The sequence below is a fragment of the Natrix helvetica genome (assembly GCF_964273705.1).
Source record: "Natrix helvetica genome assembly, contig: HAP1_SCAFFOLD_240, whole genome shotgun sequence".
In the NCBI taxonomy this organism is placed as follows: domain Eukaryota; kingdom Metazoa; phylum Chordata; class Lepidosauria; order Squamata; family Natricidae; genus Natrix; species Natrix helvetica.
In genome coordinates, this window is record NW_028113536.1 from 40616 (window position 1) to 63521 (window position 22906).

At 39.6% G+C, this 22906-nt stretch overlaps 1 protein-coding gene across 1 annotated transcript in view; it reads left to right on the forward strand.

Annotated features, from left to right (window-relative positions):
- LOC309382350 (polycomb group RING finger protein 5-like) overlaps positions 1–21635 on the forward strand; it is a 39812-nt gene extending 18177 nt beyond the window's left edge. Inside the window, exons 2-5 of the mRNA XM_081971857.1 lie at positions 14400–14708; positions 16051–16147; positions 21371–21426; positions 21524–21635. Of these exons, the coding sequence (XP_081827983.1) occupies positions 14597–14708; positions 16051–16147; positions 21371–21426; positions 21524–21609 (351 nt within the window). The 5' untranslated portion in view covers positions 14400–14596 and the 3' untranslated portion in view covers positions 21610–21635. The remainder of the gene's footprint in view (positions 1–14399; positions 14709–16050; positions 16148–21370; positions 21427–21523) is intronic.
- Positions 21636–22906: the final 1271 nt, after the last annotated feature.

Sequence of the window (22906 nt, forward strand, 5' to 3'; positions counted from 1 at the left end):
CCTCTGGATCTCTGTTGTGTTCCTTCTTGGAAGAAGGACCTTCTAAGTCTCTCACTGAAATGCCGATATTTAAACCTGTCGAACAACGTATTACCAGATCCACGACTAGACAAATGTTAGAATCTCACAAGCGCTTCGACCCTCAAACACAATGTGCTAAGAAAGAAGCTAAGAAGCAAACCGGAGCCATGGGAGGAGCAGGGCCGAAGATTGGTCTTGTGGAGAGAGATCTTCAGCAAATGCTTTCAGCGCTCCAGACCAGATCTAAAGATGCTTAAGCTATTATCTTGGAACGTGAATGGAATGAACTCCCCACAAAAAAGGAAAAAAATATTTTATTATTTGAAGCAATTTAATAATGATGTTGTTTGCCTTCAAGAGACTCATATTAGGCTGCAAGACCAGAAGTACTTAGTGAATTCAAAACTGGGAACATTTTATGCTGCCTCTGATTTGGTAAAGAAAAATGGTGTGGTGATATATATAAATAAAAGATTTTCAACTAAAGTTATAGAGGCAGATGACGCTGGTAGATATATAGCAATTCAATTTGATACAGACTTCGGTTCCATTTTGGTGCTAGGAATATATGCTCCTAACCAATGCCAAGAAAGTTTTTATAAGATGCTCCATTTAAAAATTTTAGACTGGAACTTTAAGAGTATTCTAATAATGGGAGATTGGAATGGAGTGATTTCTCCAAAGATAGACAAGAGTACAAAGACGAAATTCACTACCAAATTACCAAAGGCTTTTTTTGATTTACAAGACGATTTGAAATTAAAAGATGTCTGGAGGACGCAACATCTAAATGAGATGGATTTTTCTTTCTATTCAGATAGACATAAATCCTTTTCAAGGATTGATTTCTTTTTGTTAACACCGGATCTACTTCCTAAAGCCAAGAAATCCAAGATTTTCGCCAGGTCACTTAGCGATCATAGTCCGGTGTGGTTACAAATTGAATTAGGGATGAGGCCAAGAAGGTCTTGGAGAGTAAATGAAAATTTATTTAGATATGAAAAAAATGTTGATGAACTTAAAAAACACATGAAGGAATTTTTCAGTTTTAATATGAAGAAGGGCACTCCCATTGAAATAGTTTGGGATGCAAGTAAAGCTTATATGCGTGGGGTCCTGATACATATGAACTTTAAACACAAACAAATTAGACAGAAAAGGAGAATGGAATTGGAAGATGAAATAAAACGTAAAGAACAGCTGCTTATAATAAACCCGAATGACCAGGCGCTCCAGATGGCGCTAAAGCTGTTGAAAGATCAATTTCAGATGCTTATAGCAGAACAAACAGCAACCAATTTGCAATTTGCTAAACATAACACCTTCGCCAACGCTAATAAACCTGGTAGATGGTTAGCATATACTTTGAGAAGGAATATGAATGACAGAATTATTGATAAAATTGAGTATATCAAGATGGTATATCAACAAGAGTTGATTAAAAAATCATTTGTGGACTATTATACTAAGCTATATGTACAGGATAATATACAGAATAAGTTAATAGATGATTTTTTGGAAGGAAAAAGGGTTGCAAAAATTTCTGTGCTTCAAAAGGCAAATTTGGAACGTCTTATAACCGCTGATGAGATCACTTTAGTTATAAATCAACTTAAATTAGCTAAGGCTCCAGGGACTGATGGTTTGACTGCAATGTATTATAAAACTTTACAACTGGAAATGATTGAATATCTTACACAACTATTTTGTAATATACAACAAGGAGGTAAAATACCTCCCTCATGGAAAGCGGCTTTTATCTCATTGATACCTAAAGATAAAGAGGGCCCTAAGAAACCAGAGGATTACAGGCCGATATCTCTTCTGAACACAGATTATAAAATATTTGCTAAAGTATTAGCCAACAGATTGATGCCGGTTATTCAAGAGATTATTCATCATGATCAAGCAGGATTTATTGAAGGCAGACATATGAAGGAGAATGTAAGGCAACTCATAGATTTAATTGACTATCTTGATAAGAATAAGCAGATCTCTGCAGTGCTGGTTTTCTTGGATGCAGAGAAGGCCTTCGATCGAGTGAATTGGAACTTTCTAACCAAGACTTTGGAAAAGATGGATATGGGACCACGATTGCGGCAGGCGATTGGAGCAATTTATCAGCAACAAAATGTACAACTTATTATTAATGGAAATTTGTCAACAACTTTCGAGATACAAAAAGGCACAAGACAAGGTTGCCCATTATCCCCATTGTTATTTATTTTAACTTTGGAAGTCTTGTTGAACGCAATTCGGGACTCAAAATCCTTAGATGGCATAGCTATCAGGCAAAAGGAATACAGAACTAGAGCATTCGCCGATGATCTGGTTGTTACCCTTTCACATCCTTTGAAATCAATAATCCAGATGAAAAATATCATAATAGAATTTGGCATGGTGTCTGGGTTTAGACTAAATCAAAACAAAACGAAAATGATGGTTAAAAACATGACAGAGACTCAAAGAAAGAGACTTGTAAGTTTAGCAGGTTTTGAAATAGTTTCTAAAGTTAAATATTTAGGAATACAAATTTCAGAATCAAACACAAAACTTTTCTCAAATAACTATGAAGTGTTGTGGCAAAAGATACAGAAAGATCTTGAAGCGTGGAAAAAGTTACAATTGTCTTTGCTTGGAAGGATCTCAGCAATTAAAATGAACATTCTACCTAGATTTATCTTTCTATTCCAGATGATTCCGGTGCTCAAGTCAGATAAAACCTTGTTAAATTGGCAAACAACATTAAATAAATTTGTTTGGAAGGAGAAAAAACCGAGAGTAAAGATGAAGATTATGCAAGATACACGTGAAAGAGGCGGCCTTAGACTCCCAAACCTTCGATTGTATTATGAAGCTGCGGTATTAACGCATGTAGCAGATTGGTTCGGGAAAACAAAAATGGAATTGCTCAATATAGAAGGCCATGATCTTGTTCTGGGATGGCATGCATATCTTTTTTATGAAGACAGGGTGGATAAAGTGTTCAACAACCATGTTCTCCGTAGTGCCTTGATGAGAATATGGAAGAAGCACCGGCCCAATTGGGATTATAAAATACCGCTTTGGTTGGATCTTGCAGACACCATGGGGATTATGAATATTAAGTCACTCGGGGGGTGTTTATATAAAGATGTGCTTATTGCTGATGGGGGCGAATGGAAGTTAAAAACTTTGGAACAGCTGTTGGAAGAAGGAATTACTTTAAATTGGTTACATTACATACAGCTTCAGAAGAGATGGGAAGAAGATCGCAGGGTCGGCTTTATGGATAAAGAAGTGGAACTGATTAAGCAGATAAAAGAGACTGGTCCAAAACAAGTTAAAAGAATATATAATGTACTGTTAGAAAGAGACTCAGAAAGTGAATTGGTTAAGGATTGTATGATTAAATGGGCTCAGAATTTTGGTGAAGTGGTTATGTTGGAAACGTGGGAAAAAATATGGGTTCAGAATGTTAAATTTACACAGTCACAGAATTTAAGGGAGAATTTTTATAAAATGTTCTACAGATGGTATTTAGATCCTAAAAAATTATCATGCATGTACCCAAATGTTCAACCAAAATGTTGGAGATGCGGGTGTCTAGATGCTACCTTTTTTCATGTATGGTGGACTTGTAACAAGGTTAAAGCTTTTTGGATAAAAATATGGTGGGTTATGCAGAATGTATTTAAGAAAAGAATACAATTCACTCCACAAATGTTTTTATTGGGTATAGTTAAGGATTTTACCAAAGGGGAAACAAAATTGGCCTTGTATATGGTTACAGCAGCTAGGTTGTTGATTGCGCAACATTGGAAAAAAGATTTTTTGCCGACAATTGATCAATGGATTCAGAAGGTGGCGGGGTTCGCTGAAATGGCAAAAATTTCAGCTTTCTTAAAAGCTCAGAAACAGGAGGATTACACACAGGAATGGGCAAAATGGATTGATTATATACAGAATAAATACCAGACTAGGAGTTATTACCTAGCCTTTAGGTAAGAATGTTTAGACCGATAGATGATCTGAGTAAATAGTATATGGGATGTTTGGAATTGTTAGAGTGGTATACAGCGGAAGTCAGGGGGGTGGGTTTGTGTGGGAGGTGGGGGAGGGTTAGGGTGGAGGGTGGGGCAATATATATGTATGAATAAATTAGAAGATGGGACTAATGAAACATTGTTAGGCTAGGAGAAATTTATATTAAGAGTTATAGATGTTAAATTAGCTTAGAAAATGATCAATGTGTTATTATTAATTTAAGAGTAATTTATATAGTTTTTGTTGGGAGGAGAGGGGTTATGAGTAATCTATTTTAAGATGGGGGGAGAGGAGGGGGTAAAGTGTTTGGTATAATATTTGAATGTGAATTTTTGCGGGGGGGTTGGGGGGGGTATAGCATTTGTATGAGATTTATATTGTGTGGAGGGGGGGTGAAAAGGGGGAAAATTTGTTTGTACAAAACTCTTTTAATAAAAAAAAAAAAAGAAATTCAATATTTTATTGGGAAAGTGTTCTGCAATCTAGAGATCCAGAGTGCGGCTAAAATCTTAACTAAAATTGCATCTAGATTTTAAAAAGTGCTAAAGATAACTATAACATGGAACTTTTCATTATTTTAGTCAGGAAAATAGTTTTGATTCTTTTGTCATTATGTCTATTTTATTTGCCATACTTAAGTTTAATGAGTTTTTGGATTGGCATGGATTTTCAGTGCAATAAATAAACGTATAGAAATCTCCATGATTAGGACAATAAGTTACTGTTTCTTGCTTGTAGAGTGGAGAAGAGAAAAGGAAGGTCAGGTTTATTGCAAAACATTTTGTTATATTTAATGTTCCCAGAATCATTGCTCTGATTTACCCATAGATTTCTTAATTCCTCCCAATGGCCATATCTGGGTTCCATGTTGATTTTTATATCAGATAATAAAATTGTATCACCAGTGAAGGTCAAAAGTAATTACTCAACAAAAGCAAATTCCACAATCAGGACTAAATTGAAATAGAAATAACATATTGTAGACTGGCCTGGGTGTGTATGTGAAAGGTGTATAATTAATAAGTATGAAGAAAATATTGTAATATTTTATCAAAATAATACCACCTCTGGTCTCTGCCTTAAGTGTACATCCTAGTCACTCCATAAATAAAACATGATGCGCAGGTTTCTGTCTTTATGATTTTTATGGCTTTTCAAAGAAGTTGTTTTTGTGGGAAAGGAAAAAAACAGGTTAAATAGGTTTTCTTAGATTAAAGATTCATACACTATGCTATTTGTGCTAACTACAACAGCTTCAAATACCCGAAGCTGGAAGGCTCGGAGCTATTATTCATTAATGGCAAAAACTACAGTTCTGTGAAGATTCCACCCACTTTATTAGAAACAAAGGATGCATCATTGTTTGAAGCACATCTTGAACCTTTTTAATGCTGTGCGAAATGTAACCTGGTACATTTTCACATGTTTGAGCAAGCAGAACTTTCCCAAGAAGTCTTTTGCTTTAGGTATGAGATATAACCTATGTTGTCAATTGTATGCCAAAACCATGCCTATGTAATTCAGGAATATTAATTCACACCAAGAATACTTCTCAGAAAGAGTTCAGGTTCCATTTTGTATCTGCACACATGTGATTCCTGAACATGTTTTTGAAAAGTGATGTGCGTCAAAACTATGTGGTGGGGAAATTATAACTACTGTACAGTAACAGTTTGGGCTGGGTTTGTTCAAAGTAAAACATATTTGCATGCTTGCACTAATACTCTGCAGAATGTATCTCAATCATACTAGGATGATGAAGTGAAGATGATCAGTTCTAGTATAAGTTCAAAAGGTTTCCTGTATAATGCAACTGGTATGTTATTCTAAGCAGTCAAAGAGAAGCAGTTTGGTGTGGTTAAGGCATCATTCTGGAAACTGAAAAATAGTGAGTTCTAGTCCCACTTGAAGCGGACGGAAAAAAACCCCACACCAGGTAATACCTAATCAGAATAATAGCTGGTTATATATGGATGAGTTCAATGTTTATTCAAGACCTTCTGATATATAAAGCACTAGAGAAATGCTCTTAATGATGGGGTATGAGTGTGTATTGTTGCATTTAAACAATGTTATTAAAGACTTGGAAGCCCAACAACAAGATAAGTCTGCTTTTCATAAGAACATTTTCTTTGAGCAGTCAAACTCCCCTTTTCAAAGCAGCAAGATCATAAAACTGCCCCCAAACTCCAAAGGCCACTAATTTTAGCACACCGCAGTGCACTTTCCACACCAGTTTTGCAGGACCAGTATAAAAAAATTCCATATGAGTTGACACTGCCCCCCTGTGAACAAGGGGCTATTGAAACTGCTTACGTCCTACTATACTGTAACTTCTATAAGGACTCTGATAAAATACCCAGGAAACATTGATGTACTTTTATGTACAATTGCTATTACCAGAGTACCACAAAAAAGTTTGAATGTAGCTAAATTTTGTTATACTGTTTACAATGTTAAGCAGATTTTGATTATTACCAACAATCCACCTACTAATTGTAACATATTATTATTTGATGTCTCTTATTTGTAATGCTGTTCTGTGACATAATCAAAATTATTATTGGGAACTTTTAAAAGTGTAAGATACTATTTCTAAATCTATGGACTGCTATTTGCATGAAACTGGAACTGAAATACCATATTTTATTTGGAAACAATGTATGAGTGGGTTCAGCTTTGCAAGGGATCACTTTAATTGAGGAGTTTGAGCCAATTTCTAATTTCTGGATTTAGACAGGGTTAACCTAAACTTGGATGCAAAAATCTAGAACATTAGATAGCAGGAAAAAGTTTTCTGTAACTGCCGGCTGGTATTTATTTTGTTACCACCCAAATATGGGAGCTCTACCTGAGATGTAAAGAAAGAAGCTGCACTTTCTAGAGTTGCAGAAATTGATATTCCCATAATTACAAAATGACCTTTTTAGGATTAAATCTGCAATGTCCTAAAAGAAAGATATTCAGACATGGAAACACACTGGGACTTTGGACCAGTTCTTCAGTCCCAGTCCAACCTATTTCTCGGGTTTCTTGCGGTGGGGAAAAATCAGAGGAGGAATGCTATGTGTGCTGTCTTGATCTCCTCAATGAAAGGTGTATGTAAGTCTGATTAATAATAATAGTCAATAACAGTTTAGTTTCGATGTATTTTTGAACCACAGTTCAAATACAATCAAAATCAGGACAGTCTTTTTTCAAACCTGATAACTTTATAATATGTGGACTTCAACTCCCAGAATTCCCCAGACATAATACATCTTAGAGTTGCCAAGTTTGAAAAACACTGCTTTGGGAGCTTCTTGTAATTCATATATCTTACATTGATCAGATTTCTAAATTTTGGTCAACTTGTGTACTGGGAAATTTTACTGCTGTGGTGGAGTATTTTAATAACTCCTAAACCCCTGCCAGCTTCAGGCTTGGTAGAACAGTAATAGAAAGTAGAACAGTTGTCACTGTAGTAATACAGAAATAGCTGTGCTTATCTGTTTTCAGCTATTCTAAAAGCAGTTTTGCTTTTCCCTTAAATCCAATGGACTGAATATATTTAGCCATTAAAACATTGTAGAGACCTCCTGGTCCCAGAAAAAGAAAATCTTACTAGAGGAAGATTTCTCAAAGTTGAGAGCTGGCATTGAACTTGTTTAGTTTTACACCAAATGAAATGTTTAATTATAAACCAAAATTTAGCCAGTGGACATCTTAAAATGTGACTACTAGATCCAGGGGACAAAAATCTGGATAACCACTAGATGACAGCAAGGAGAGGCAGAAAACTAGCTCTTTGCTGCTGTCTTTTGGTCATGCATGCCATTGATACTTCCAACCTTGGTTCTTTAGCCTCTACTTGATTCTCAAAACAACACTGAGGATCAAGTAGATCAGGGGTGTCAAACTTGATTTCATTGAGGGCCGCATCAGGCTTGTGGTTGACTTCAGGGAGCCAGATGGGTGTCGCCGGGATAGTCATGGCCAGCTCGACATTGCTCGTGACCAGGAGCACCTGTGGTGGCCCGGATGGGGTTGGGGGGGGGGTCCATTGTCTCCAGCAGAGGGAGGCAAGACCACGGCGAGCACCAAACCCTTGTCCACCAAAGGAGCCTTGCCATCTCTGTCAGGCCATATGGAGGACCCCTGGATGGTGACGCAGGCTGCCCAAAGCCCTGGGCAGGGGAGGGCAAGCCCAGAGCCAGCTTGTCCTGTTTCCAGGGTGGCCCCGCAGGCCAGATCTAACCACCTCACGGGCTGGATCCAACCCACAGGGCTTGAGTTTTATACCCCTGAAGTAGATCCTATAACTAGCTAAAGTAAATAACCTGCTTTATATTTTACTTTCCATTTTTGTTTCTCTACCAAAACGAAGATTTCACTTGTATTTTTGGACCATAAAACTCACCGCTGTTGTAGTTTGTGCTACCACTGTAAATATAGTAAAATAGCTGCTTGTGTATATTTTGCTTTTTATCTGTTCAATTGTAACCTATTCAGGCACTATTTTTTTTCCTGTGAAAAAAGAAAAAAAAAGGCCACAACAATATTTCATTCATCTCAAACACACAAGGAAATGACTCAGCAATTTGGCTCAAAATTCTGTAAAGCTTAAAAGTTGATGCTGAAACATAAGGAAGTCACCTAACTTTACAAATTACGTATTTTTCGCCCTATAAGACACTCCGGAATATAAGACGCTCCCAATTTTAAAGGAGGAAAATCTAGAAAAAAAAGATTCTGAATTCTGTCTGTCTGTCTGTCTGTCTCTGTATCTCTGTCTCTCTCTCTCCTCTCTCCTCCCTCCTCCATCTGTCACTCTGTATGTGTGTGTCTGTCTGTCACTCTCCCTCCCTCCCTCCCTCTCTCTCTCTATCTCTCTGTGTTTCTCTCTCCTCCCTTCCTCTCTGTCTGTCACTCTGTGTGTATATGTGTGTGTGTGTGTCTTGTCTGTCTGCCACTCACTCAATCACTCACTCTGTGTGTGTGTGTCTCTCTCTCTCTCTGTGTCTCTGTCTATCTGTCCCTCTCTCCGTCCCAACTGGAGAACAACCTTTTCTGTCCCCTTACCAGCCCATCCGGGAAGATGAGAAACGTGAGGGGGATCCCCCCCTGCGGATGGGCTCCGAACGAGCGGAGCCTCGTCCTTCTTTTTAAGCAGGCAGCTATCAGAGAGAAGAAGGCAGCGCGGCTTGTGTAGCAGCCGAAAATCGCCTGCTTAAAGATCGCCTGCTTAAAGATCGCCTGCTTAAAAAGAAGGACGAGGCTCCGCTAGTTCGGAGCCCAACCGCGGGGGGGGATCCCCCTCGCAGGCGATCTTTAAGCAGGCGATCTTTAAGCAGGCGATCTTCGGCTGCTGCACAAGCCGCGCTGCCTTCTTCTCTCTGATAGCTGCCTGCTTAAAAAGAAGGACGAGGCTCCGCTCGTTCGGAGCCCATCTGCGGGGTGGGCGCAGCGCTGCTGCCCTTGCCCTTAAGGGACATGCTGGCTGGCATTGCTTCAGGGCGCCCTGACCGCCAGCTCCTCCATGCACAGCCCGTTCCCCCCCCCAAAAAAGACAGTTTTCTTTTTAAAAAACGCCTCTGCAGACGATCTTGAAAACCTGCGAGGTTGCTTTCGGAGGGGAAAGACGGGCAGCTGTACAAAGGCTTGTTTTAAAGCTGCAGGCTCCAAGGCTGCAGGTGCCCAGGGAGGGCGGCAGGGGCAAATGCTGCCGCCTGCCCCCTCCCAAAGCAACATCACAGGTTTTCAAGATAGTTTGGACAGGTGTTTTTTAAAAAAAAAACCTGAAAAAGCCGCAAGATCTGGAGAGAGATCCGGCCAGCCCGAGAAGACATTTCTCAGAAGAGATCTCGCCATTTTTTGCATCGGGGCATGCTGCAAGGGGGGGGGGGGAGTGAAGACCTTTTCCAGCTGGCACAAAGGACTTCCCCGGACTTGCTTTAGTGAGTACGGGCCCACCCTGATGCAAAAAAACGCCAAGGACTTGCTAGTGAGTGACAGGGGCGGGGCTTCCAGGTTCATTGACCAACCGTCAGAAACCACCACTGCCCAGGTGGCTACATTCGGCCTATAAGACGCACCCAGATTTTCACCCTCTTTTTTGGAATAAAAAAGTGCGTCTTATAGGGCGAAAAATACGGTACCTTGAAACCTGTACCACGCACAGAAAATCTTACACGTTGACCATTACAAATATGTTTAAAATACGGAACACTGCTTCTTTCCACTCTCTGAGCAGCCCTTTTAGCATCCCAGTTTTTTTCAAGCAGTTGTACGATCATATGATTAGAATATGATATGAGACACGGTGGCGCAGTGGTTAGAGTGCCGTACTGCAGGCTACTTCTTCTGCCTGCCAGGTGCCTGCAATTTAGCAGTTCAAATCTCACCAGGTTCAAGGTTGACTCAGCCTTCCATCCTTCGGAGGTGGGTAAAATGAGGACCCAAATTGTTGCTGGCAATAGGCTGACTCTGTAAACTGCTTAGAGGGCTGTAAAACACTGTGAAGCGCTATATAAGTCTAAGTGCTATTGCTATTATGAAATGTAGTAAGCAATCAAATATCCTCCAAATCAGTGTTTCTCAAGCTCTGCAACTTTAAGATATGTAGACTTCAACTTCTAGAAGGCTGGCTGGGGAATTCTGTGTGTTGAAGTCCAGACATCTTAAAAGTTACTGAGCTTGACAAAAACTGCTGTAGATATTTGGAATTTCAACTTGCATCATCTCAGCACAGAAAATAGGAATTACAGGAGATGTGGCAACTAGGCTATGGTATGGCTTTGTTCTGTTTAACTTTATTGACACCTGCACTGCTAACTTTACAGTGGGTTAATATCAGGCTTCTGTATGATTAACTTGATTAACTTTCCAAAGTTAATCCTAATGTCTCTAGTCATTGGTGATGTATACATTAGTAAGAAGTTTACAGTGTACACTTAAAAGAATCAATATATTGTTTTATCATAGAGAATAAAATACAGAACAGTAAAACAAAATGAAAAAAGCATACATTCAACACTAACAACAACAAAAAATAGTGTACAAGAAAGGAGGAAAAAATAGTAAATTAAATTTAACATTCAGCATATAAGATCCAGGATGCCTGAGTGCTCAACAAAAAGAAAAAGCAATAAATTCTCTTCCGCTTTTATCTATCTATCATCTGTCTATCTATCTATCTATCTATCTATCTATCTATCTATCTATCTATCTATCTATCTATCTATCTATCCCTCCCCCCTCTCTTCCCCCCTCTATCTAGCTATCGATAGGGGGGGAAAGCAGTCAGCAGGTTGAGCTGAATGTTACGCTAATCTTCAAATCCCTCTGTTAACCATCTTATATTTAACACGTAAAAAGTCCACGAATGGTTTCCAGTCTCTTATTCGGCTGTCTAGTCCATTATCTCTAATCAAAGCAGTTAATTTCGCCATCTCTGCTAATTCAGTCTATTCCAAAATCCATTCTTCAACAGTCAGCATCTCTTTTTCTTTCCAGTGTTTGACAAGTACAATCCTCGCAGGCCTCACCATGTAAAAGAATAGCACCCCAAATTGTTTTCAATTGACTTGTCCCTCATATCTAAAAAAAAAAAAAGAGCCAGGTTTCATTAATATTTGTATCTTAAATATTTTTGCATTGTCATTGCTATGGTTATCCAACAGAGGTGGGATTCACTTACCTTCCCTACTGGTTCGCAAATGTGAGCGTGCTCGCATTAATGTCCAGTTCAGATTTAGTTCCAGTGAAAACAAAACTTTTTTTTATCAAGTTTAAATCTTTCAAAAATTCTATAATAATCAAACCAATCGCAAGCAAATCCTTCACTTACTAGTTGTTCCATTGTCTTTACGTTAAATCCCTTTTTTTCAAATATCAGTAAGTCTCAATATGTCATCCCTTTACAGTCCGAAAAAATCTATCCTATGTAGTGCTTTATGAGATCTTCTTTTATACTTCCACCATACAAATGCAATCAATTGCCTAATAACATGAATCTTGAAGCCAGGGTTAACTTTTACTTCGACATACCACAGATATATACCACCCAAATCTCAAATCTAAAACACCAAGATCTAACAGCCTTGGTTTTTTTTAAGTTATCCAATCTTTTAGCCATACCAGACAACAAGCATCATAATATAATCTAAGATCTGGCAAACCCAGACTTCCTCTATCTTTAGAATCTTGTAGCAGTTTATATTTAATTCTTGTTTTTTTTTATTTTGCCAAATAAATTTAGATATACTGTATCTTTCTGCCACTGTTTGAAAGTAGAAATTTTAATCAATATCAGTATCATTTGAAATAGAAATAACTAGCAAGTACATTCATTTTAATTACTGAAATGTTTCTCATTAATGACAAATCTAATTTTTGCCATCTATTTAAATCCAATTTTATCTCCTTTCATATTTTACCATAATTATTTTTGTAAAGCTTAGAATTTTCTTCAGTAAGAGTCACCCCCAAGTAAGGTACCTTTTTCATGACTTTAAAATCAGTTTTAAATTCAAGTTTCTTCTAATCTTCCACCTTTATGTTCAGTATTGTCATCTTTGATTTATTTATTCTTAAACCTGCTGTTTCTCCAAACATTTTAATCTTCTTCATAACATGTTCAATGTTCTCTAATGGGTCTTGTAATTTTTGGCATATGGGCTTAATTTGTAATTATGCCCTCTATTTAATAATTCCAACACTAAAATAAATAATAAAGGGGGTAAAGGACATCCCTGCCTTGTTCCCTTCTAGATTTCAACTAGTTTTGTAAAGTCTGCATTCACCATGATTCAACCTCTAACTAATCACAGGAGGGAAAAAAACTTTCTCTAGTCATTTGGTGATTTATAACTAGTAAGTTTACACTGTACACTTATGTGTTGAATTCTATAAAGGAAGAAAGTTAGTATTCAAAAGTAATAAATATATGAAGAAAAATAACTTTTCAGTTACATATAGTTATGTTTACACTAGATTATAAAACTAAGTATCTAGATGTATTTTGTTCTTTAGCTGAAATTAAATATTTAGAAATCTCAATTAGGAAAGTACAGAGTGCTATGTCCTTTGCAATCCACAGGAGCATAAACAAAGCACCTTTCTTGGATCATTAACTATCATCGCTATGTCTTTTGTCAGGCTCACACAGCTAATTCCTGAGTTGCTTCCTCTGGTCTCTGAATCTTATGAAGCATTTCTTTCAAATATTTGTATCAAATGCATTACTACAAAATGACAATTTCCAGCCCAGATTTGAAAAAGCTCAGAAGGTAATCCTCCAAAAGTCTGTTTTTTATAGTTACACAGCCACTGCTTTTGCAAAACACTCTTAATAGTTGTTTTAATTTTTATTGCTAAAAAAATAACATTAGAAATAAAAACTAGGGAAATATAAGGAGTAGGCAATTTTGTTGAGTGACTGTACCTATGATTCCTACCGAACCAAATGTTTTTCATATTACTGTTGATGGTAAAACCAGATGTTTTGATCAGAAGTGTCACAATTTTATCTTTGATTTTGGGAATGAATATACATTGAAATTTTCTTATTTTCCTTAAAATGAAAGAAAAAAATCTCCTCTCTTAATCTCTTAATAGCAAATTATTGTAAACCTAAGGAGGAGCAGTGTTCTCAGACCAACCTACCAAACAAAGTTGCTGGGGGAAATAGGAGGGAGTACTATGTGCACCACTTTGAGATACTGACAAAAAGGGAAATTCTGTTTCAAATGAATAATTATTCTGTATAGTTTAGTCACCAGTTGATTTTCAGCAATTAAAATCGGGTTTAACAGAAGTTTGATTGATATGCCATCAAATCCTTTTCAACCTCTATCAACTGCATAGTTAGATTTTCTCCATGATGATCTAATCTGTTCTTTCAAGTCTCCCAAGGACACCTATGGTGAATCTATCCTCCTCTTCTTCCTCTTCCCCTACTGAAACTGGTGATAACTGTCAGGTAGAAGCCCGGTCACATTCCTGGTTCAGAGTCTTGGACCATAAGTGACTGTGGAAGATGTGAACTCCCCCATAGAGGCTACCTATGGATGGCTCAAGAAGGGAATGTACAGTCTCCCCCTCCAGGATCTCTTGCAAACTGTTTGCTGCTGTGGTTTTCAGCAGTCTGGGATAGGAAAGAGGCAAGCTAGACTGCAATGTGGGCTGGCCTTTATGTTCTTTTTTTCCGTTTCTCCTCTACTTTTCACTACAAACTCTTGCAGGCAACATTCTTCTTGTTTTAATGAGCAGGAAAAGGCCAGGGAAGGGGTGGGGAAGCATAACCAATTCCTCCTTGGTATGTGTCTCTCATTTCCTGGAATTTATTTGTTTCCTTGGCTTGTTTGTTTCAGGGCTAAAAGATGTCTAACTCTAAAAAGAAAATGGAGTTCAGCATTGTCACCCCTTGAGAATCCAGATCCTGCTCCAATGCTGGGAGACGCCCAGCTGCAGCCAGCAGCACCTCAGCTCCTGTGATCCCGTGAATCTTTTGCCTTCCAAAATCCACGTCTCAAGTCTGATCACTTTATTCTGCCTGCCAGTACCACAAATGGCTACTCAGAGAAAGCACTCTGTGAAAGATTTCAACCCACATATCACCTGCTGCATCTGTAAAGGATATTTGATCAAGCCAACTACCGTCACCGAGTGCCTCCATACTTGTAAGTAGGGATTTCTGAGGCATCCTTTCCCCCCCTATTTTAATTAATGCTCATTAATTAATTAATGCTTTTCCAGTTGTTAGATTAAGGCTCGTGGTTTAGAAGCCATTGATATTTAATATTTACTAGAACAGGGGTCTCCAACCTTGGCAACTTTAAGCCTGGCGGACTTCAACTCCCAGAATTCCTCAGCCAGCAGAGCAGAGCTGGCTAGGGAATTCTGGGAGTTGAAGTCCCCCAGGCTTAAAGTTGCCTAGGTTGGAGACCCCTGTTCTAGAATGTATTTCAGTATACATTGCCTGTCACATACAAGATATGCTTGAATTATTAATTAATAGCAAGGAGTTAGAAACCATGAAGGGAGTTTTAATATTAGGACCATAGTTTTATTTATCTATTTATTTTTATCCTACATTTATTTATTTGTTTTGTTGTTTATTATAGTTTTATCCCATCTTTATTACTTTATAAGTAACTCAAAGCAGTGAACATATATAATGCTGCTTCCTCTTCTTATTTTCCCCACACAACAGTGCTGTGGGGTGGATTGGGCTCAGTGGTGGGTTCCTACCTGTTCGGACCGGTTTGGCTGAGTAGGTAATAATGGCCACGCCCCTAAACCGGTTCTATTGGTGGCGCCATCTTGCATGCGCAGAAGCATTTTTTTACCTACTGCGTGCACCCGAAGCACGTCCCTGAGTGAACCGGCAGTAGAAGAAGCCGGAACCCACCCCTGATTGGGCTGAGAGGTTGGCCCAAAGTCACCACAGCTGGCTGTCATGGCTTTCATACCTGGTTTTTAGCCTGGTACTTTAACCAGTAGAACAAACAGATATGACAGCAAGAGACGTAGAGGATCTGCATGGATCCAGATGTTCTAGGAACCAGAGTCCTTTCAGCAGAAAATGGAATGTGGGAGTAAATGAAAAGGGTACATTTGCAAGTATTTTTAAAATATCTCTCCCTCACATGTTAACAACAGCCATTGTAAAACATACAGGTATTCAGGGTACCTCCTCCTCCTCCAAGCATATTAGATGAAAGCATGAGATGCAATATTTCACTCTATAAAAATAGACATAATAATCACATAAACTGTCCAGTGCTAAATCTGGCATAATTCTTTCATAACTTGATTTGACAATCTTCAATGCTTTAAAACTTCATTGCCAGAATGGTCTTGAATCTCCAAGCTCAAGTATTTGGGTTGTCAAATAACATGTGGAAAATCAGGATATATTTTCTAGTAGATCTTGGGATATTAGACTTCCTTAAAAAATCAGTAGTTTGCAATTATTATTTACCTATATTTTCCTAAAACACATCTTATCTGATTTTGCAGTCTGCAAGAGTTGTATTGTGCAACACTTTGAAGACAGCAATGATTGCCCCAGATGTGGCAATCAAGTACATGAGACCAATCCATTAGAAATGTTACGGTAAGGGGTTATTTAACAGATTTAATAAATTATTTAATAAATTATTTCAAAGGAAAACAGTTCATCAACAGTGTTATGAAATGGTATAAGAAAAAATATACCCGTATATCTAATGCTGAAATTCCAAATTACTAACATGTTAAATAATTGAGAATAATAGAATTGTTCTTGTCACTTTAACAAAATGTTAGTCATTCAATCTTGTTAAATCGGTTATAATTAAAGTTTACAAGACACATCTTAAATTAGTCTCAAATATTACAAAAGGATCTGCCTTATTTCAATCAACTCAGTTTCAGTTTTACAGGTCACAAATCATTAATTTCTCAGGTTTAAATATCGCCAACCAATTTTCAATTATACTGGAAAAATTCCTTTCTTTACACCATCTAAATATTTTTGCACATTTGCTTTGCATCTATAGTAAGGTATGGTTCCATAATATGATATGTACCCAACTTTTTCACCTTCTCTTCTTGCTGAACTCTGAAGCTGCTCCCACCTCTCTAGGTTTTTGATGGCTTATTTTCTTTATATGAGCTTAAACATTACTGGGTATCATCACATATAATAAAAGGTTTTCCCTTTCTTCCCATCCACCATGCTTCAGATGTTCAAATGTCATGAGCAGCAGGAAAGCAAATACCTTCCTACACTCTCTAGCAGTCTACTGAACAACTGACTGACACACACTTATACTGCAGGGTTCCCCCAGAAATATGGTTCGCTGACGGGGGACTATAACACTCGCAACAAGACATATAATCGTTTTTTAGATAAACAAAACTTAGTGGTAGGAAGCATCATGGACAATAAATACAAATATTCTAAACAATATGCTCATTATCAAAAAGAATGAAGTTTCTAGGAAGAGAGTAGATAGTGATGCGGAATGATGGGAAACTACAATAACATGGTAACGACTGCTGCTCTGTGTTTTTCCTTGGTTGAAGGGGTTAAAGAAAAAAATGTGATGTCTGTTTTTTAGAAAAACAATTTAATCTCACAAAATAGCAAACACAATGCAAGGAAACACTAAGTATAAAACCAGTTGGCAATACATTAATGCGTTAAAGCTTTACTAGACAATTTGTGTCCCATTTCTGCTAGCTGAGTGAGTGAAGGAGCCGGAAAGAGGCAGGAAAGGACAGGCATACAGCCCTCCCATCTTCCTTTGCACCACATAACCTAGGTTTCTGGGAAGTGTAGTCAGGAGTGGGGGAGCTGAAGCGGCCACAACTTTCCCCAATTTTATTCCTACAAGAGTCATGGGTCACAGCATTCTGTAAGTTAATCCATTTTAATTATCTTGATTCAATAATTGTTGTCCTATACCTTCCAATTTCACCCAATTGAGTTCAAGAAAGAAAGAAGGAAGGAAGGAAGGAAGGAATTATTTCAGTATCAATAATTGTAGCTATTTTTAAATTAAACTAAGAATTTTATCTTTTGAGATCTTATGAATTTCCAAAAATACAAATGAATGTTTTCTTGTTGAAGAACTATGCTAGTCTAAGATACAATGAATTTTGTGTGTGTGTTGTGAATGTATGCATGTGTATAATTTGATTCTGAAAATATAAGTATTAAAAATGGAAAAATTACATATAAAATTAAATTCTTGGCTTTGCGATTATATGCTGCATCAAAGCATCACACCACCTGATCTTTTCCTTTAGTTATATTTTCATGTCCTACTATTACTATTTTCTCTCTGCCTGAGAAAAATTAATAATTTGTGTTATGCATGGGTATCTATGCGAAATAGCCATGGAGTCATATATAAGAATATCTTCTCAAAATCTCTGTGTCTTCTTATTTTAAATCTCTTGGTATTTTATTATTTTTCTAGTTCAAGGTAGCACAACAAGGAAAGAAGTGTGAGAGTATAAACTGATGGCTTGAATCAGGGATTCATTTATTAAGAAGTTGTTTATGAATTCATTTATAAACTTTTTCTGTACACAGCTAGCATATACTCTACATGCTATTTTTACATTTTGATCCCCATTTGTTATTCAGTAATTTTAAGAATATAGATATACTTGGCATTAATTTAAATACTTGTGGATTGAAAATTACAATATACACCCAGATGTCTGCTCATCATACTTCTAAGCATATTTATAAATAGCTAATATCATTACTAAATTGTGAATACAATTTAGGATCATTACAATAAATGACAATTCAAACAATTTCATGGGCTTCAGATTCTGACAATATGTTAAAGCAAGTCTATTGGTTCTAACCTAGTAAGATAACAAGACATATGTTTCTGGATGGGGTCTTTATGCATGTATATATATACTTTTTGGCGAAGGTTGTAGAGAATGTGGTGGCACAGCAGTTTCCATGACACCTTGAGGAATCCGAATATCTAGACCCACGCCAGTCCGGCTTCCGGCCCGGACACAGCACGGAGACGGCCTTGGTCGCGTTGGTCGATGATCTCTGGAGGGCCAGAGATAGGGGTTGTTCCTCTATCCTGGTCCTATTAGATCTCTCGGCGGCTTTTGATACCATCGACCATGGTATGCTATTGCGCCGGCTGGGGGGGATGGGAGTTGGAGGCACCGTTCTGCGGTGGTTCGGCTCCTACCTCTCTGACCGGACGCAATGTGTGTTGGCAGGGGGGCAGAGGTCGACCCTGAGGTCACTCACTTGTGGGGTGCCTCAGGGGTCGGTCCTCTCGCCCCTCCTGTTCAATGCATATGTGAAGCCGTTGGGGAGATCATCCGTGGTTTGGGGGTGGAGTATCATCTGTACGCTGATGATATGCAGCTGTACATTTCCACCCCAGACCACCCCAACGAGGCTGTCGAGGTGATGTCCCGGTGTTTGGAAGCCGTCGGGGTCTGGATGGGGGACAACAGACTCAAACTCAACCCCTCCAAGACCGAGTGGCTGTGGCTACCGGCACCCCGGTTCAGTCAGTTGATTCCATCACTGACCATAGGGGGCGAGCAATTGCCCCCTGTGGAGCGGGCGCGCAATTTGGGCGTCCTCCTAGATGCCCGGCTGTCAATGGATGACCATGTGGCAGCCGTGGCAAGGGGGGCGTTCCACCAGGTTCGCCTGGTGCGCCAATTGCGCCCCCTACTGGACCGGGATGCCCTACGCACGGTCACTCATGCACTGGTGACGTCTCGGCTGGACTACTGCAATGGGGCTTCCCTTGGGACGCGCTCGAAGACTGCAGCTAGTCCAGAACGCAGCCGCGCGGGCTATTATGGGGAGTACTAGGTACTCCCATGTAACACCGCTCCTGCGCGAGCTGCACTGGCTGCCTGTGGTCTTTTGAGTGCGTTTCAATGTGTTAATTACCATCTTTAAAGCGCTCCATGGCTCAGGACCTAGGTACTTGCGGGATCGCATCCTACCACACACTTCCCTGCGACCGATTCGCTCTCACAGGGAAGGACTCCTCCGGGTGCCGTCCACTAAGCAATGCCAACGGGCGGCACCTAGGAGTAGAGCCTTCTCTGTGATGGGCCCAACCCTCTGGAATGACCTCCCCCCCGATATCAGAACCACCACCGACTTCCGCTCCTTTCGACAAAAACTGAAGACTCACCTGTTCCGTTTAGCTGGCCTGGCCCATTTATAGTTTTATTCTACCTCCTGGCAGATATTTTAATTGGGTATTTTTAGGGTATTTAAATATTGCTTTTAACTACTTTACTGCAGATATGTACAGTTTCTTATTGCCTCCTCTTTGTGTTTGTATTTTCTATTTGTTGATGTGTTTTTATTTGACTGTACACCGCCCCGAGTCCCTTTGGGGAGAGGGGGCGGTATAAAAATCTAAATAAAAGTAAAAGTAAAGTAAATATAGACTACTTCTCTTCAGTAGAATATTTGAGTTCTTTCTAATTCTATGTTTTAGCCAAAAAAATCTCGCAGATCAAAAGAGCAAGGATGAATTTAGAATTAATTTGAGATTGTTGCCATTCAAAATTACAGAGCAAACAATAGAGACGCATTAGCTTTATGGAATCAAAAATCAAATTAAAAATATTGCTATCTTACGGAGTACGCCTCTTCCCTACAGAACAGTCATGGAGTTTGTAATCACTTTCAGAACATTTGCTCAAAAAGAAATTGAAAATAGATTTAGAATAGCTCTGTTATTTCCCATTGAAGTTCTATAATGTATGCCTGTAATGCAGCGGTTCTCAAATAGTGGGGCGCGCCCCCCTGGGGGGGCGCGAGGCTCCGTAAAGGGGGGCGCGAGGCTCCGTAAAGGGGGGCGCGAAGGCTCCCTTTCCATCTGGGTGCAACGGCGGCGAAGGCGTGGGTGAGGCATAATATATCCCGCCTGGAAGTGGCAGCACTTCGGACTGTGGATTTTCATTGGAGCCGCGGGCTGGAGCTGTGCAAGAAGCCTGCTCGGGCGGGGGTGGGAGGGAGGGAAGCATGGGACCGCCCGTCTTCGCCACCGCGTAGCTCGCCTCCCCGCCAGCAGCTCCACCGCCAGCATTCCGTCTGGAAGCGGAAGCGCAACAGCCGCTGTTGGGGAAGGGACAAAGGGGCGGCAGTCGCCCAATCTTGCCACCGCCACCCCTTCGCCCCTGGTAACGGCGACTGTTGTGCTGCTGCTTCCAGCTGGGAAGCAGGAGGGCAGAAGGGAGGTGGAAGGAAGGAAAGAAAAGCAGACACGCCGGAGGGAAAGAGGAAAGAAGGCAAGCAGGCAGGAAGGAGGCAGAAGGAAGGAGGGAAGAATGGAACTGGAAGTGAGGCAGGGAAGGAGGGAGGGAGAAATGAAGGATAGGAGGATAGGGAAAGAGGAAAGAAGGGAGGCAGAAGGGAGGGAGGTGCAAGGAAGGAAGGAAGCATAGATAAGCAGGAGGGAAAGAAGGCAGGCAGGCAGGGGGAAAGAGGAAGGAGGGAACTGGAAGGGAGGCAGGAAGGAAGGGAAGGAGGAAGGGAGGGTGGAAGGAAGGATAGACAAGTAAGAGGGAAAGAGGAAAGAAAGCATGTGACTACGGTGGGAGACGAGGAAAGACCGGTGTGCTATGTTATGCAGAGGTGTACTTATAACAATTTTATAGACAAATGATACTATTTATAGTCGCGCAGGGGGGGGGGCGCGAAATGTTTTCTTCTTCCTAGGGGGGGCATGACAGAAAATAATTGAGAAGCACTGCTGTAATGTATGTTAACATATGAATATATACATATTAAGTATTTTCAGTTGTTGATTTTTCTTTTCTTTTCCAGGCTGGATAATACTTTAGAAGAAATTATATTTAAGCTGGTTCCAGGACTTCGAGAGAGTATGTTTTTGCTCCTCTTAACAAGATTATTTATTTTGGTAATCCTGTTGCATTATTAATTTTAATTACAATTTTGTTTTTTGTTACTGAAAACTAGAAGAATTGCACCGTGAAGCTGAATTCTGGAAGAAAAACAAACCTATAGAAAATGGAGGAGGTATTTACATTTCTTTCACAATGTAACATTTTAACTTCCAACTTATTAAAATGTCAGCAACTGTAATCTTATTTTTCACTTGAATTTGTTAATAAATGCAAATATGTACAACTTATTGAAGGAACAAGCCATCCATCATCAGTAGTGCCTCTATTTTATATAACTTAAATTTTAAATAATTAGATGTCACAAACTGCATTACTGATTTTAAATACCGTATTTTTCGCCCTATAAGACGCTCCGGAATATAAGACGCACCCAATTTTAAAGGAGGAAAATCTAGAAAAAAAAGATTCTGAACCAAATACTATAGTAAAATATTTTATATCAACTGTATAAAGTTAACAGCAGTTTAAGAACAATTTTATGTCAACCATGTAACACAGGGGTGTCCAAACTTTTTTCAAAGAGGGCCAGATTGGATGAAGTGAACATGCTGGAGGGCCGAACATTTTTCCGAACATTCTTTGAACAATAACAATTAAATGCAAATGAATTATTTTATGCCAAGTTAATTGCAAATGGCATACTTTTCATTTCATAACATTAAGATCAACTGACAGCTGAGTTTTCACAATGTATCCATCTTTTCCCTGAAGACTCGTGTTTAGTACATTCAGATGCTTTCTTTCCTCTTTCCCTCTTATTTGTCTATCCTTCCTTCCACCCTCCCTTCCTCCTTCCCTTCCTTCCTGCCTCCCTTCCAGTTCCCTCCTTCCTCTTTCCTCCTGCCTGCCTGCCTTCTTTCCCTCCTGCTTATCTATGCTTCCTTCCTTCCTTGCACCTCCCTCCCTTCTGCCTGCCTGCCTTCTTTCCTCTTTCCCTATCCTCCTATCCTTCCTTTCTCCCTCCCTCCTTCCCTGCCTCCCTTCCAGTTCCATCCTTCCCTCCTTCCTTCTGCCTCCTTCCTGCCTGCTTGCCTTCTTTCCTCTTTCCCTCCAGCGTGTCTGCTTTTCTTTCCTTCCTTCCACCTCCCTTCTGCCCTCCTGCTTTCTTTCCTCTTTCCCTCTTACTTGTCTATCCTCACTCCCTCCTCCCCTCCTTCCCTCCTTCCCTGCCTGAGCGGGCTTCTTGCATGGCCCCAGCCCTCCAGCCAGTGGCTCATCTAAAACTTTTAACTTCCCAATCTAGCGTTCTCCACCCACCCACCCCCAATCCGCCCGGATCTGTCATGCAGCAAAGAGATACAGTAGCTGGGCGCAATAGCAGCAATAGCAATAAGCAGATCCGGAGAGATTTGGGGTTGGGGGTGGAGAACGCTAGATACGACACAATCAAACTTGATTCAAAGGCTTTCGCTCCTGAGATCGGTGCGCTGCCATC